This window comes from Dromiciops gliroides, chromosome 5 (assembly GCF_019393635.1).
Source record: "Dromiciops gliroides isolate mDroGli1 chromosome 5, mDroGli1.pri, whole genome shotgun sequence".
Lineage (NCBI taxonomy): Eukaryota > Metazoa > Chordata > Mammalia > Microbiotheria > Microbiotheriidae > Dromiciops > Dromiciops gliroides.
The window spans coordinates 290,408,932-290,423,789 of NC_057865.1; the positions used below are offsets into that span (position 1 = coordinate 290,408,932).

A 14,858-nucleotide genomic window follows, 5' to 3' on the forward strand; every position below is an offset into this window, starting at 1 on the left:
ACAAAGGAAGGGAGGCAGTACAGGGATGGTTGTCTCCTTTTTAGAGGGGAGGGCCATGACAGGGCTTAAGTAGCTTCTTCAAAGTCACAAAACCATAACATTGTAGAGCTGAGGGAACCTTAGAACGTGGAATATTAGAGCTAGGAGGAAACTTAGAAAAGGATGTGTTAGATCTGGGAGGAACCTTAGAAACCATCGAGTTTCTGATTTTCTAGGGGGAAAGAGCGAGACCCAGTGCTTTCTTCAAGGTCATGAATTGATTCAAGGTCAGGGGCTCTCGAAGAATCACTGAACTTTAGAGTTGGAAGAGACCACCCTATTCCTGAAGCCCTGATCCCCGGAGAAATGAATGCAACTAGTTTTGTAAGACTGACACAGTTCTAGGTTCTAGCTTCCACCATGTTTAAATTTGCTTGGACCAGATCATCTCACTCCCCACCCCCTTCAAACCAAGGCTGGCTGCCACTCAAGCCTGTCGGGAAGCATGGTCACTATAAACCTTAGTCAGATCCCCAGCTCAGGAGGGGGAAAGCCCACAACAAACACAGGCTGGTGAAGGTGCAGAGATGGCTCAGCAGTTGCAGTTGGGGACGAGTGGGGCTCGTGAAGTCTATTCATTTCCCTCTTGAGGCCCTGACTGTCTGCGGCATCCATTGATCTGGAAACCTCAGCCACCTTGCTGCATGCTGGTGCTACAAAATCCTTGCTTCCCTTCTGAGCCCCAGCCCAGCTCTGCCAATTCCCCTTAAAAACATCTCCCTCTGCTTGGACTCTTTCTAGAAACTAGGGCTCAGGCTGAAAAAATTCTGCTTCTTAGCTACTCCCTAAACCCCCTACTGATGTAGAGTCTGGAAGACGTAGATTTGAACCCTGCCCCAGATACTGTGTGACCCTGGGCAAGTCACTGTACTTCATTGAACCTCATTTCCCATCTGTGAAATGGAGATAAGAATCCCTATAGTACCACTCTTGGTGTCAGGCTCTAAGGAGGTGGGTGCCCAGAAAGTTTAAGCTACTAAAGATTGTGCTTAAGTCTCTTGTTTCCATGACCCTGGGGCTTCCTTCTACTGTTCAAAGAGCCTAGAAGGCTGATGAAAGGTACCGCTGGACTAGAGGTCTCCAAGGGCTCTTTCAGCTCTACCATGGACAGTTCTATGAATGAGGTTCCATTCTCCAAGCTCAATCCAGGCATCAGTGCTCCACTTTATGTGCCCTCCCAGCTGTGACTTTCTGGGTCCTAAGAGCCCTTTCAACTCTGACATTCCAGTTCATAAGCTCCTTCTCAGCTCCTCAGGGTCCTAGGGTCCCTCCCAGCTCTGACATTCCAGGTTCTAAGGGTCCTCTGACACCTGACATCCCCTGTTCTAAGGTCCCTCCCAATTCTAACATTCCATGATTGGGATTCCTCTTTCAAGGACTTCATGGGATGTGTGCTCACACAAGAGGTCTGCAAACACAGCCTATTGCTTCTGAAGCCCACATAGCTGGCTCTCCTCTCTCTAGCACACCACTCCGTCAGTCACTCCACTCTCACTCATTGCAGAGAAACAAAGAAGCAGGATAGGCAGAGAGCTCCCAGAGCTGCTGGTTGGTCAGGAAGTGGCCACTTTGTCCCTACCACTTGCCAAGGTGGGCTGGGAAGATTTGTTTAGGGAGGAGGTGGGAATGGAAGTTGGGGCTGCTGGAGGTGGGTGGCATTTGGCCAAACCAGCTTGGGAAGGCAAACTCATCAGATCCCATTCCCCTGATTGGGAATCTTGGCATCTGGAGGGGAACATGGCACGAGACCTCTCCCCCACCCCCTGCCAACTTCCCCATCTGCCATCCCAGTCTGATGCTCACCAGGGTGGAGGAACTGACTGTCTTCCAGAAGAGCCCACTCAGAATTTATGAAAAGATGAGAGGGGGTGGATGGAGAAGAAGGGAGGAGGGAAAAAAGCAACACTTTCTCACCACTCACCTACTAATGGATCGGAAAATCTGTCTCTGCTTGGCTTCTTCCTGGACTCCTCTTCCTCCTCCCAGCCACCCCTCTTTCCCCCTTTGCTGGCAAGGGACAAGTGCACAGATCAAGCATCTTTCCAATCCAGAGTTTGGGAAGCTCCTGTGTGTGGCCAGGCTGGGAGTCAGGAGATTTGGGGACTATGGGTCAAATCCCAGATCTGCCCCTTACAGCAATACCCATGTGACCTTGAGCCAGTAACTCAGTCACCTTAGACCCATTTCTCCATTTGTAAAATGAGGCAGTTGGACTAGATCAGGGGTTCTTAGCATGAGTTCCACAGACTGTGGGCAGACTTCAGGGGTGTGGGGTCTGTGAACTTGGATGGAAAAAAATACATCTTGATTTCCACTAGCTGAAATTTAATCTTTCTTTCTATTATGTATGTCGGCAACAAACATAATTCTGAGAAGGGGCTCTGAGGCTTCCCCAGCTTGACTGCCCAAGGAGTCCAGCACAAGGCAAAAGCTTAAGGGCCCCTAGTTCCCTAGACCTGAGCTCCCTTACATTTGATCCTCTGATCAAATGATTGGAAGAGAAAAGATCTGAGTTTGAATCTTGGCCTTGATGTGTCTTAGCTGCAACCATGGGCACACTACTTTCCTCACTTGCAAAATGGGGGTAACAATCCTTGCAACCCTTGAAGCACTGTTGCAAAAGGTGTGGCCATCTTTGCACTGGTCCTGTTACTACGTAGAACCATGGATAAGTCACTTACTCTCCCTGGGCCTCAGTCTCCTTATCTATAAAAATAGGGGCATTGGATTAAGGGATTGTTAAAGTTTCTCCAGCTCTGACAGTCTGTGAGGCAGGAAGTTACCCCAAAGACAAGGGAAAATTAGAACTAAAAAAAGAATATACACACACTGGCTACAATTATGGCAATGAAATAAAAGGGTGGTGATCTGCTAGCAACTGAAAATGTGAGACCAGATAGTGCCAGTCCCTGCTCTCAACAGAGAGAGGCTCCCAAGGGTAGGATGCTGTATATGCTGTTACAGAGATTCAGACGATACAGTGTGGTTTTGTTTCACTGTTTTCCTTTGTTACAAGGAAGAGCTCAATCTGGAAGAGGGGAATGGAGGGTTGGATTTCCAAGAATGATAATGATCTAAGAACAAAAAGGGATCAATGAAATGTATTTTTTCATGGAAATGGAAGACATGAACAAGAGTTGGATTTAAACTGGCATGGATTTAATACTGATGCCAGATACAGCTATAGCAGGTCCCTCCCTGTTCTCACTCTCTCCAATTTAAGGTCCCCCACTAGCTCTGACATTCAATGCTCTAGGGCAGTGGTGTCAAGTTCAAATAGGAACAGATCCCTGCCATCTGCATATTGGCTTAGAAAATCTCAAATTAACATTATCTGTGTTGTATTGTATTTTTATTTATTTTTGTCAAATATTTCACAGTTATATTTTGATCTGGTAGCTAGGTTTGACACCCCTGTTCTAGAATACCTCCCTATTCTGCCACTCAACACTCTGAGATCATTTTCCTATCCCCATCCTCACCTCTGAGATTCTACTGCATATTCTGAGGTCCCATTCAGCCCAAATATTCTCTGTTCTAAGCTCCCTCCCAACTCTAACATTCCATGTTCTAAGGCCCTTCCCAGCTCTAACATTCCCTGTTCCAAATGCCTCACATGGTCACTAAGCAACAGATCCAGGACTTCCTGGGTCAATGACCAAAATGATGCTTCTTAAGGTAGTGAGCTCTGGAAGTGTTCGAGTAGCAAATAGACACCCCACTTGTGGGCCTTGGATTCCTGCTCAGATACAGGTTAGACTCGACACTCTCCAAGGTTCCTTCCTTCCAGCTCAGGCATTGTTGATTCTCGGATGCTTTTAGGTACTTGGCTGGCTGCCCTGTGATTCTTTACTAGGCTGTACTCACTGACCTCTCCTGGCAGAAGCCCTGGGGCTGGAGACTTTTATAAGAAAGACAAACAGAGCCCCTGGGACTGGATTGTAGTGAGGAAGGGAAAGGAGGGTGAGCAGCAGCAGCAGCAGCTTCCTAAAATACTTTCAGGCTTCCAAACTCTTCCCTCACAACTGCTCTGGGAGTCAGGGGGCACAAGTCTTCTTAACTCTCTTGTACAGATGAGGAGACCCACCCAGGGCTTCTCAGTCCCAGCCCAAGGTTCCTTCAGCACCAAACTTCCGGGTTCAGGAACGAAGGTTGCCAGAGATAGGAGGAAACTTGGAGACCATAAGGTATAATCATCTCATTTTACAAGTGAAAGGACTGACACCCACAATGGGGAAATGATCTATTTGGATGGTGACAGAACTGGTCATCTAACATCCTAGATGGATGTTTTCCAGGAGTTCTAGGGGAATTTACTCTTCAGATCAGAGATTCAGATCAAGGATTGAAAGGGAGCTCAGAGTTCATGTAGTCCAACTGCCTAGTTTTACAGATGAGGAAATGGAGGTCTTAGAAAGTGAAGTGACTCACCCAAGGTCATGCAGGTAGTAAGGGACAAAGTCAGGATTCAAACCCAGGTTCTCTTACTCCAAATCTGGTTAGTTTTCTTCCTGGTGTACCACATTGCCCAAGTCACCAACACACCTCTTCAAGTTAATGAGGAAACTCAGTATCTCCTCTCTTCCTCCCTCCACACCCACCTCCCTTTTCCTAGCTGGAAGCTCTGAGCTCTTGGCCTCAATCTAATCAAGGTTGGGAAGGGGGAGGGAGGAAAGGGGAACAGAGAGGGACAGATTGATTTCCCCTGCCTAGTCACCCAATTCCAATTTGGAACTGTAATTAAAAGAAGATGAATGGGGCCTCCTGGAGCCCAGACCTTGCCGGCTCAGGATAAATGGATGGGTGAGGGAAACAGAGTGGGAGGTGGGTAGAATCAAGCTGATACATAATAAAGGTGGCAATAACACCTCTTGGGATAGGGGGAATGAGGTCTCAGACATCCCTCACCTTATGTTGTTTGTAGGGTATTTTATGGAAAGAGCTGGAAAGAACCTTGTGGAGCATCTGGTCCAACCCTCTTGTTTTGCAGATGAGGAAAGAGGTCCAGAGAGGCTAAGTGATTTGCCCAGGGTCACACAACCAGTAGGTAGTAGAACTGAGAGGTGAACCTAGGTCCTCTAAAGGCCAGAGACTTCTGCCACACTGCCTCTTATGAGACTTAGAGATCACGAGGTACCTCATTTTATAGATAAAGAAACTGAGGCCCAGAGAATCAAAGGCAGAAAGCTAGGACTCACACCCAGATGTCCCTTCTTCTTTTACTTCGAGTTGCTGCCCTCTCCCTCCCTACTCAGAAGGAACAAAGGGACAGAATCCATTTGCTTCCATTCCCCATGGGAATCCCCCTAGATGAGCCTGGCCCCTCCCTCTGCAGGCACCATCCCATTCCAAGAAGTGAGCATCAGTGCAGCCCCATCCCTGGCAGCAATCTCCTCCCCTTTTTGCAGCGAATTTTAAAAAGTAAATCAAAATCAAATCAATAGATCTCAGAAAAGGTGCCTCTGAACCCCCTTCTTGGCCAAGCCCCTCTTCAGATTGACCTGAGTGCTGGGAGCCTGGGGCAGAGAAACACCCTGCCATGCTTCATGCAGTAGCTCCAGACCTCCGTGTTAGCTCTGCAGGGGAAACACTGCCCAAGACATACTCAAAGCCGAGAGCCAGGTGATCAGGGAATGTTTAGAATCATAAAATGCAGAACATTAGGACCACAGCAAGTCAGAGGGGGGAGGCCCCTCACACCCTTCTGAGGGAGCACTGTAAGTGTAAGGGAAGGAGGACTGGATTTGCAATTAGAGGATGTGGGTTCAAAACATGGCTCTGCTGGTTAATAATACCTGTGAGAACTTGGACAAATTCTTTCATTTCTCTGGACCTCAGTTTCCCACTCTGTAAAATGAAGGGGCTGGATTCTTGGATCTCTAAGCTCTAAAGCTGTGAACTTGTAAGTGCAGAATGTCAAAGCTGGAAGGGAGCTTAGAACAGGGATGGTTAGAGGTGAGAGGGAGCTGAGAACAGGGAAAGTCAAAGCTAGGAGAGAGCTCAGAACAGGGACAATTAGAGCTGGGAAGGACCTTAGGACAGGGAATGTCAAAGCTGGAAGGGAGCTTAGAACAGGGAGATTTAGAAGTGGGAGGGAGCTGGGAACAGGGAAAGTCAGAGCTGGGAGAAAGCTTAGAACAGGGAAAATTAGAGCTGGGAGAAAGCTTAGAACAGGCAAGTTAGAGCTGGGAAAGGCCTTAGAACAGAGAATCTCAGAGCTGAGGGGCTTTTGCAGATCTACCAGCCCAACACCCTGATTTTACAGATAAGGAAACTGACACCCAAAGACATACTTGCCCAGAATTGCTCAACTCTCCTTTCTTTTCTATCATATAAGCAAAACCCTGACCTGGCGTGTTTCTACTTCGAGGTCAAAATGAAAGAATCACCAAACAGAGGAGGAAGGGATGCCGAGGCTCTCTGATACTGAGCGGGGTTTCCTCTACAACAAAAATCACCGAAGGGCCGTGAAATCTCCTGGTCAGCACTTCTCCATTGTCAGCTCTTGTCATCCACTCAGGATACCCAGCTCTGTCCCTTACTAGGCATGTGTTCCTGTGTAAGTTAAGTCACTGTTCCCTTTGTGTGTCAGTTTTCTCATCTATAAAATGGAGATAACAGTGACTGCCTTTCCTACCTCAAGGATTGTTGTTGGGAAGAACATTATAAACTAACTCCTGCAGAAATGATTTGTAAGCAGCAAAGGGGTGGAACAATAATTCTTTCACTCACTTTCCTTTCAGAAGCAGCTCTGAAACTGAGCCCCATACTCTGGTGGATGGAGGTACCCAGAGCTGGAAACAGGAGGTACAGCCTCAATCCAGAGCCTTAGGATCTTAGATTTAGGGCTAGGGTTAGGGTTAGGGGTCTATGACCCCCCTCATTGAGTCTAATCTCACTTTACACCTGGGGAAACTGAGGCTCAGAAAGATTAAGTTACTCTCCCAACTAGTAAGGTCTTCCTGACTTTAAGCCTGACTTAGAACCTGTCTGGGACCAGCCTCTTTCACCAGGCAAGGATTTACATCACAAAGCAGAGACAGTGGTGTCCAGAGCACAGGATATCCCAAGTCCGGGCCATTTTATGGGCCAACTCTTCATGCCCCCTCTCCAAGGCTCCTATTCCTGATAGAGACGGGAAAGAGACTCTAAGAGGCAGCCTGGGGTGGCCAGAAAGAACATAGGAGGACCTGGGTTTGAATACTACCTCTACTACTTACCACCTGGGTGGGGTAGATAGTTTCCCCTCTCTAGGCCTCAGTTTCCTTATGTGTAAAATGAGAAGGTTATGCTAAGGTTCCTTTCAGCTCAATGATCCTTCCAGGCTTCATGAAGATGTGGCCAAATAGGACTTAGGGCCCTGGGGGCCACTTGACCCAGGGACATGCCGGACATTTCATTCAGAAATGGAGTCCAGGAGTCCTCAGTTTCCAGCCTTCCCTCTACCCACCTATTTCCTGGTTCTGCAGACTGCTGGCTCTCTATGCCTTCCCTTCCCCCTCCCTCCATACCCACCAGGACGAGGCACCTGCCTCACACGCTCAGAGGGCATCAGTTGCAGGACTGGGGAAGGAAGGAGAGCAAAGCCATGTCAGGATCAGCCTGGTGGGGAGGCAGCATTGAGGCCCAACGTTGGCCAAAGTCCACCATGACCATCGACCTTAAGTGACATGACATGGGCAGCAGGTCCTGCTGGGAGGGCCTTCCCAAGCCAAAAACTGGAGGTGTTGCCAAGCACAGGCTGGGAATGAAGCCAATCCCTTTCCGGCTCCATTATCTTGGGATGCCCAGGAAGGTAGGAGAGCCAAGCACAACCCACCAGTACCATCTGCATGCTGCATGTGTTGTGCGGGGTGAGGAGAAGGAGAAGGAGAAGGAGAGAAAAACCTATTCTCTGTCTCCATTTCCTTCCATTTGGGGATTTCGGTGCTGCTCATATTTCCAAAGAGGCATCCAAGTTTTCAATGGTATCCACTCATGTAGGTACCTTGGCAGGACCAGTACTACAAAGTAATGGAGCAGAAAGCCACTTGCTGAATATGTAGAAACATGGAAGACCCCATGAACCTTGTCTCTACCTGCTCCATCCTGGGACAAGGTCTTTCACTCTACAGGGAGAGCGCTAAGGGAGGGGCTGTCTCTAGGTCTTTGCACAGGCTGTCCCCCATGCATATCCATGCCGTGCCTGATACGCTCTCTCTCTCTCCTCACCCTGTGGAGGCCCGGGATCCCTTAAAGTTTGGGGGCTACCTCCTGAATGAGGTCCTTCCTCATTCCCCAACCTCTTGTCAATGCTTTCTTCTCCTCCCCCCTCCTCCCCCTCTTCTTCCTCTTTCCCCTCTTCCTCCTCCCCTCATTCCCCAATCTATTGTCAATGCTTTCTTCTCCTCCTCTCCCCCTCCTCCTCTTCCCCTTCCTCCTCCTCCTTCTTCTCCTCCTTCCTCTTCTCCTTTCCCTCCTCCCCCTCCCCCTCTTCCTCTCCCTTCTTTTCCATATTACTTTGTGCTGACTTATCTGTATATCTGATATCTCTACATATATACATATATATGATATCCCCACAGTAGAGTATAAGCTTCTGGAGGACAGGGACTGTCTCCCTCTTGTCACCGTAGCTCAGTGCCTGGGACACAGTAGAAAGTGAGCTCCCAGAGAGAAGGGACTGTGTGTTTATGGCTTTATGTCTTCAGGACCTAGCAGCACATACTAGCGGATACCTAATAAATGCTTGTTAAATACCAGCCAAGTGGGGACAGCTAGGTGGCGCAGTGGATAGAGCACCAGCCCTGGAGTCAGGAGGATCTGAGTTCAAATCCGACCTCAGACACTTGACACTTACTAGCTATGTGACCCTGAGCAAGTCACTTAACCCCAACTGCCTCACCAAAACAAAAAGCAAACAAACAAAAACTAGCCAAGTGGACTGAATTCCCTTCTGTGCTCACAACTGGAAGGGACCATAGAGGTCACTTATTAATAGTAATAATAGTTCCCATTTTTCTAGGGATTTAAGGTTTGCGAAGCACTTAAAATATCTCATTTGATCCTCCCAGCAGTCCTGGGAAGCTAGGTGCTGTTATCTTCACTTTATAGCTGAGGAAACTGAGGCAGATGGAGGTTAAGTGCCTTGCCCAAGGTGCCACAGATGATGTGTCTGAGGTCAGATCTGAACTCAGGTCTTCCTGGATCTAGGTCCAGTGCTTTATCCACTGTTGCCTAACTGCTTCTGGGCCAGAACCAGAGGCATGAATCTTTTCCATGCTGATCTCAGTGCCTCATACAAAGCAAGAGTTTAATAAATGTTGGTTACATTTGGAAGCTTTGATTCCCCAGCCTCCAGCCTGCCTATCTATAAAAATGTAAGGAATTAGGGAAGGCTTAAATTGTAGATCTTCTACTTAACCCGGAAAGCAGCCCCCCCCCCCCCCCCCGTCCCCACCAATATAGGGCTTTCTTTGCATGAGGCTAGGGGTTCCCTAAAAGTTTGTTGAAATGAACCACAGGACCATAGGGTTAGAGTTGGAAGGGATCTTAGAGGCCATTTTGTCCAATTTTTTAAAAGGTGGAAACTGAAGCCCACAGCGACTTGTCCCAAGTGCCTTGCCTGAGGTCACTCAGGTGAGAGTCAGGATTGACACCCAGTCCTCTGGCTCCAAATCTCATTCCTAGGTCTGATGGGACAGAAAGGCCTGGGGGCTGGGCTAAGACAGGAGCCTATGCTTTTACATCAGGTGTAAAAGGCCTGGATGGAACCTAGTCCAAGCCCCTCGCCTCTTATAGATGAGGAAACTGAGGACCAGAGAGGCAAATTATTTGCTCGAGGTCACACAGATTGTGGCAGAGCTGAATTCAAAGCTCAGGGTTTAGGGGTTTTGTATTGTTGTTCTCGCCCTCTACCACAGTGATAGAACAAGGCAAGGTGGGTGTGTCTCTTCATCTGGAACAGGATAATAAGACTATTAGCAGAGGTAGTCTGGCCTCTCCTGGCTGCTGCGACCAGTCTTTTTCCCTCTCTACATCAAGGGCAGTTCTTCCTCCACTCCCCTCCAGGTGAGTGAGGACTGCGCTATCTCTTAAGGGGTCCTCTACACCCGCACCGTCTGTCTTTCCCCCTCCCCCCTGAGAGGCGACTCTGGGGGCACAGAGAGAAGAAATGGGAAGAGAAGTCCACTGCCCACAGGCAAGAGGCCGGAGGCCGCAGCCCCTGGGATGTCTGGGCACAGAGCCCAGCATTTCTCGCTCTTAGCTCCTTCTCCCTGGGGGAGGGAGGGGCAGCGACTGGCTCTGAGATCACTCAGCGACCAACGAAGGCGAATTCTCAGCGGGGCCCCTGGGGGAACTAGCGGGAGCCCCGAGCCTGGGGCCCCTTGGGGCTGCGCTCCGTCAGCTCTCCCTAAACCCTGATCGGTTCGGCTCTCCGGAGAAGCCGCCTGTCCCTCCCCCCCACCCCCCACCTCGGGAGGGCAAACAGGGCGGGATGTAGGAATAGGATTTCTGTATGGAGGCTGTCCTTGGGTCTTCTAACAGACTCAGTGCTACACCAGCTCTCCTCCAGGAGAAGGGAGTTAGCAGGGGAAGCCCTCGGGCACCCCCAAGGCCTCCCTCTGACCCTTGTGGAATCCTGGAGCTATGAGGATCTAGAACTAGCCCAGTCCTTAGAGATCTCGCCCAGCCCCTACATTTTACAGAGAAAGAAAGTGAGGTACAAAGAGAGAGGAGGGGACTTGCCCAAGGTCACACAGCGGTGAGAGGACCAGAAGCCTAGTCTACTGTCTTGCTATCCAGCCCTCTCTTCACCCCATAACCCGAGCCTCGGTCTCGGTACCCATTTAAGAATGGGCACGGTGTTCGCACCGCCTGCCCTGCGGGGCTGCAGAGAGGCGAGCGCTCTGCAGACCTTGGAGAGCTCAAGCAATTCATCAACCAACGGGCGCTTAGGAGGCGCCTCCTCCTCCTCCTCGGAGTGGGGCTGTGCGCCGGGCGCGGGGGATCCAAAGACAAGAACGCGCCCGCAGTGCCTGCCCTCCGGGAGCTCCCGCTCCGAGGCCCTGGCCAGCGCTAGGCTAAGCGGCGCGCGGGTCTAAGCGCAGCGATCCTCCCGGCTCCCCGAGCCCGAAGGGGCGGTCGCTCACCTCGATCTTCTCGATCCTCTCCTTGAGGGCGCGCACGGCCTCCTCCAGCTCCCGGACCACGGCAGGGGAGTCCCAGGCGGGCCCGTCGCTCATGGTGTCCTGGCGGCCCGAGGGCCCCGCGTCCTGGAAGGGGAGCTGCAGGCCGCTCTCGCAGCGGCCCAGCTTGCCGGTGAGCTCGCGGATGGCTTCCTGGTCGGCTCGGATGCGCGCCTTCTGCTGCAGCGCGGTCTGCCGCAGCTGCTCCGCCGTGGTCTGCAGGGCCAGTAGCTCTTCCTCGCGCTGCCGCTGCTGCTGCTGGCCCGAGCCCGGCCCGTCGCCCTGCACCGCGGCCCCGTCCGACGCCGTCGGGCACTCGGTGGCCAGAGGGGTGCACAGGAAGCGGCTGAAGAGCAGCGGGTGCTGCAGGGGCCGGGCGCTGGCCAGCAGCTCGCCGCCACCGCCACCACCGCCGCCGCCGCCGGGCAGGGGGAGCTCGTGGGGCCCGGCCGAGCCGCCGGGCCCGTGCAGCGCGCTCAGGCTCTGCTCCGGCCCGGGGGGCAGCAGCGCCGCGGCCCCGGCGCTGGAGTCGTTGTCGGCGGCGGTCCCGGAGGGCGCCCGAGCCGGGCTGGCCGCCGGGTGCACGCTGGCGATGATGCACACGATGGCACCGAGGAAGGCCAGCATGCCCGCGGCCAGCAGCACGGCCAGGAACTTCAGGGTGGCGCGGGCGGCGGGGGGCCGCACGGCCCCGTACACGCGGGCTGAGGACGGAGAGGGGAGACGGACTAACGGACGGGCGCGAAGGCACGCGGAGGAAGCCCGGCACGCGGCTGGAGCTGCTGCTACTTCTGCTGGGGCGCTGCTGCTGCCACTGCCGCTGCTGCTGTTGCTACCGCCGCCGCAGCCCTGAGCTCCTCTACGACTCGAGGAGGGAGTGGGAGGCTGCGCCGGCCCCGCCCCTCTCCTCCCCGCCCCTCCCCTGCACAGCCCGGTCCGGCCCCACCTGCCAGGCTCGAGAGAGACCAACGCGGCACTCTGGCCTTGCGCCCCCGCCTGCTAGAGCCGCGATGGTGTCCTAAACCAGGGGGTGGGGACCCCCATCAGAGAAAGGGGGACTGAAAGTGAACTCTCTGCTCATCATCTAAGCCCGGCCACAAGGGGAAAGGGTGACATCCAGCCAGCTCCAACCTTTGTCTTCCCCCCTTCCCATTACACGGTGGGGGTTCTCTGGGATTATCCTCTGCACAATTCAGCCCCATCCCTCCCTGTCACGCCGAAAGAAGGGACGGAGATATCTATGAGTCTTGAGAGAATTCTTTCCTTTCCACCTAATGCCAGCTCTCCTTTCCTTTCCCCATGACATAGTCCTGGCTAGTGTTCCACCCTCCACAGGGTCATGGGGACTTCAGAGACCACAAGTCCAACCTCCTCAACTTGACACAAAGAAGGCCTTGACCAGGACCACAGAGCTAAGGTGTCCAATGCGGCTTCCTTCCCTCCAGGTCTAGTAGTACACCATTACACCAGGCTACCTTTCTCTATGACCCACTCTCTCCTCCCGCTGTGGGCAAACCAAAAGGGGAAAGGGTCTTCAGGGGTCTTCAGGGACCACCGCGTCCTAAGCCCGACTCCCCACCTTGCCATAATACAGGGTGGGAGGGCACATTCATATGGTCTCAGGAAACCCTCCTTCCTAATCCCTGCTCCCTCTGTCCAAAGGGACAAGGAAGGTTATGATCACTTAAGATGTTGAGAAGGGGAAGAGACAGGGAAAAAGGCCTGCCCCCATTCTTATTCCAGAATCCTCTTTACCAGTGATAATGCTACTCATCTCTTTGTATCCTTCCCTCTACCCCAATACCCACACACTCTCCGCGACCACACACACACACACACACACACACACCTTCAGCTCTTGTTGAAATGATAGCCCAGTGTTGGGTACCTCTCCAAATACAATAGCTCCACGAATGTCCATGTAAACTGTCCCTTTCTGAGGAAAGGGAATGGCCCCTTCAAGGCCCCCAATTAATTTCCTGTTTCACTAGGAAGACTTTGACTAACATAGACCAACAGAACTTTCAGAGCAGGAAGGGCTCTTTTGATAAGAGTTCCAACCTCTTCATTTTACAGGTGGAGACACTTGCTTGGAAGAGTTAAGAGACCAGACTGGTTTCCGGGGGGGGGGGGGGGGGGGGGGGGCAACAAGAAAACTGTTGACATGAAGTTGTTGGAGACTGGGCTCAAGCTCTGTCTCTTCCAGTGATTTGTTGTGTGACCCTGGGCAATGACTTCCCTTGCCTGAGTCTCAGGGATTGAACTGGATTACCTACAAGATCCCACTTAGTCTCTGTCCTGTGAACCTTGATTATGAGGCAGAAGCTTCTCAGCACTTAGCCCACTGGTGGACACATACAAATCCCTGGCTGACTGATGTTGGAGGGGAAAATAAGATTGATCCATAAAAAAGTTTTAAAATACAGACATGTGTAAACTGATGCAGAGCAACAACAAAAACTAAAACCTGGAAAAGAATATTACAGTGACTACAACAAATTGCACAGAAAGAGCACTGAATTGAAGCTGATGGCTGTCTCTGTAATGCCCAGTCATGACAAGATGAGAATATTCATTTTTTTCATTAGTTGGAGAGGTGGGGAACTATGGTTAAAGAATGTGGCATACACTTTCAAATTCGGTCACCCTGTTGGCTAGTTTTGCTTAAGTTTTTCTTTGTTATGTGGGAAGGTTCACTGGGTGGGTGAGGTATATTCAAAAGTGGCTATGTTATAAAAACCAAAGATATCAATAGAACTTTTGTAAAAAATGCTACCAGACAGTCCAAGATATGTGGCAGACTGTAGACAGTTCAATGCTCTGTGAGGACTTCAGACATTAAGTGTTATATATAGCTCAGAGGAGAGAGAGCTCATCAGAAAAGCTTCCTGGAGGAGTCAGCATTAGCCCTGAACTTTGAATGATAGGAAGAATTTTAATAGATTGAGGGTGCAAAACAGTAATTCTAAAATACTTTAAAATGTTTTGCTTTCTTAACAAGTTTAGAAAAATAGAAAAAAAATTTAAAATAGAAAAAGAAGTTTAGATACAACCTTGCTTACAGTATTGATTCACCTGATACCTTAATATGAAAAGGATCTGGGACTCTGTGTATATGAGGGAATTCCTAATATAGGAATTATTTTTACCAATTATCTTTACCAATTGTTATATTTACCAATTATCTTTACAATCTTTCTATGACTTAGTAGATAGATCCTGGGGAGTTGCCTTAGACGCATAGAGGTTATGTGATGTGCCCAGGGTCACTGAGTTCTATTGAGTGTACTGAGTGAGATTTGAACCCAGGTCTTCTTGACCTGAAGCACAGCATCCTATCCACTCATGCCATGCTGCCTCTCCAATTCATCCAGTCCATACCCCATCCCCTCCCTCCTCCCCCTGAATTCTTCCATAAATTTCAACCTATTACTCAGCCCAATGGGCAAAGTGATATCTAGATGACTTACCTTGTTGCTGAATCACAGATGATTGGATTTGGAAAGAATTTTTGTGGGCATCTTGTTGTTGTTTGTCCTTCATTCTCCAAATGGACCTTATATGGGGTGATGTCATGACTTGCACTGAGTTGGATTTAAGTGAGGGAGGACTGTGTAAGGTCACCAACCTCACTCTCCTCCAGAGCCATCT

The 14,858-nt window shown here is 50.7% G+C and overlaps 1 protein-coding gene across 1 annotated transcript in view; it reads right to left on the minus strand.

The window, feature by feature from the left end:
• NPTXR (neuronal pentraxin receptor) overlaps positions 1 to 14,858 on the minus strand; it is a 47,182-nt gene that overhangs the window by 23,077 nt on the left and 9,247 nt on the right. Inside the window, exon 4 of the mRNA XM_043967726.1 lies at positions 11,172 to 12,153. Coding sequence (XP_043823661.1) covers positions 11,172 to 12,153 — 982 coding nt within the window. The remainder of the gene's footprint in view (positions 1 to 11,171; positions 12,154 to 14,858) is intronic.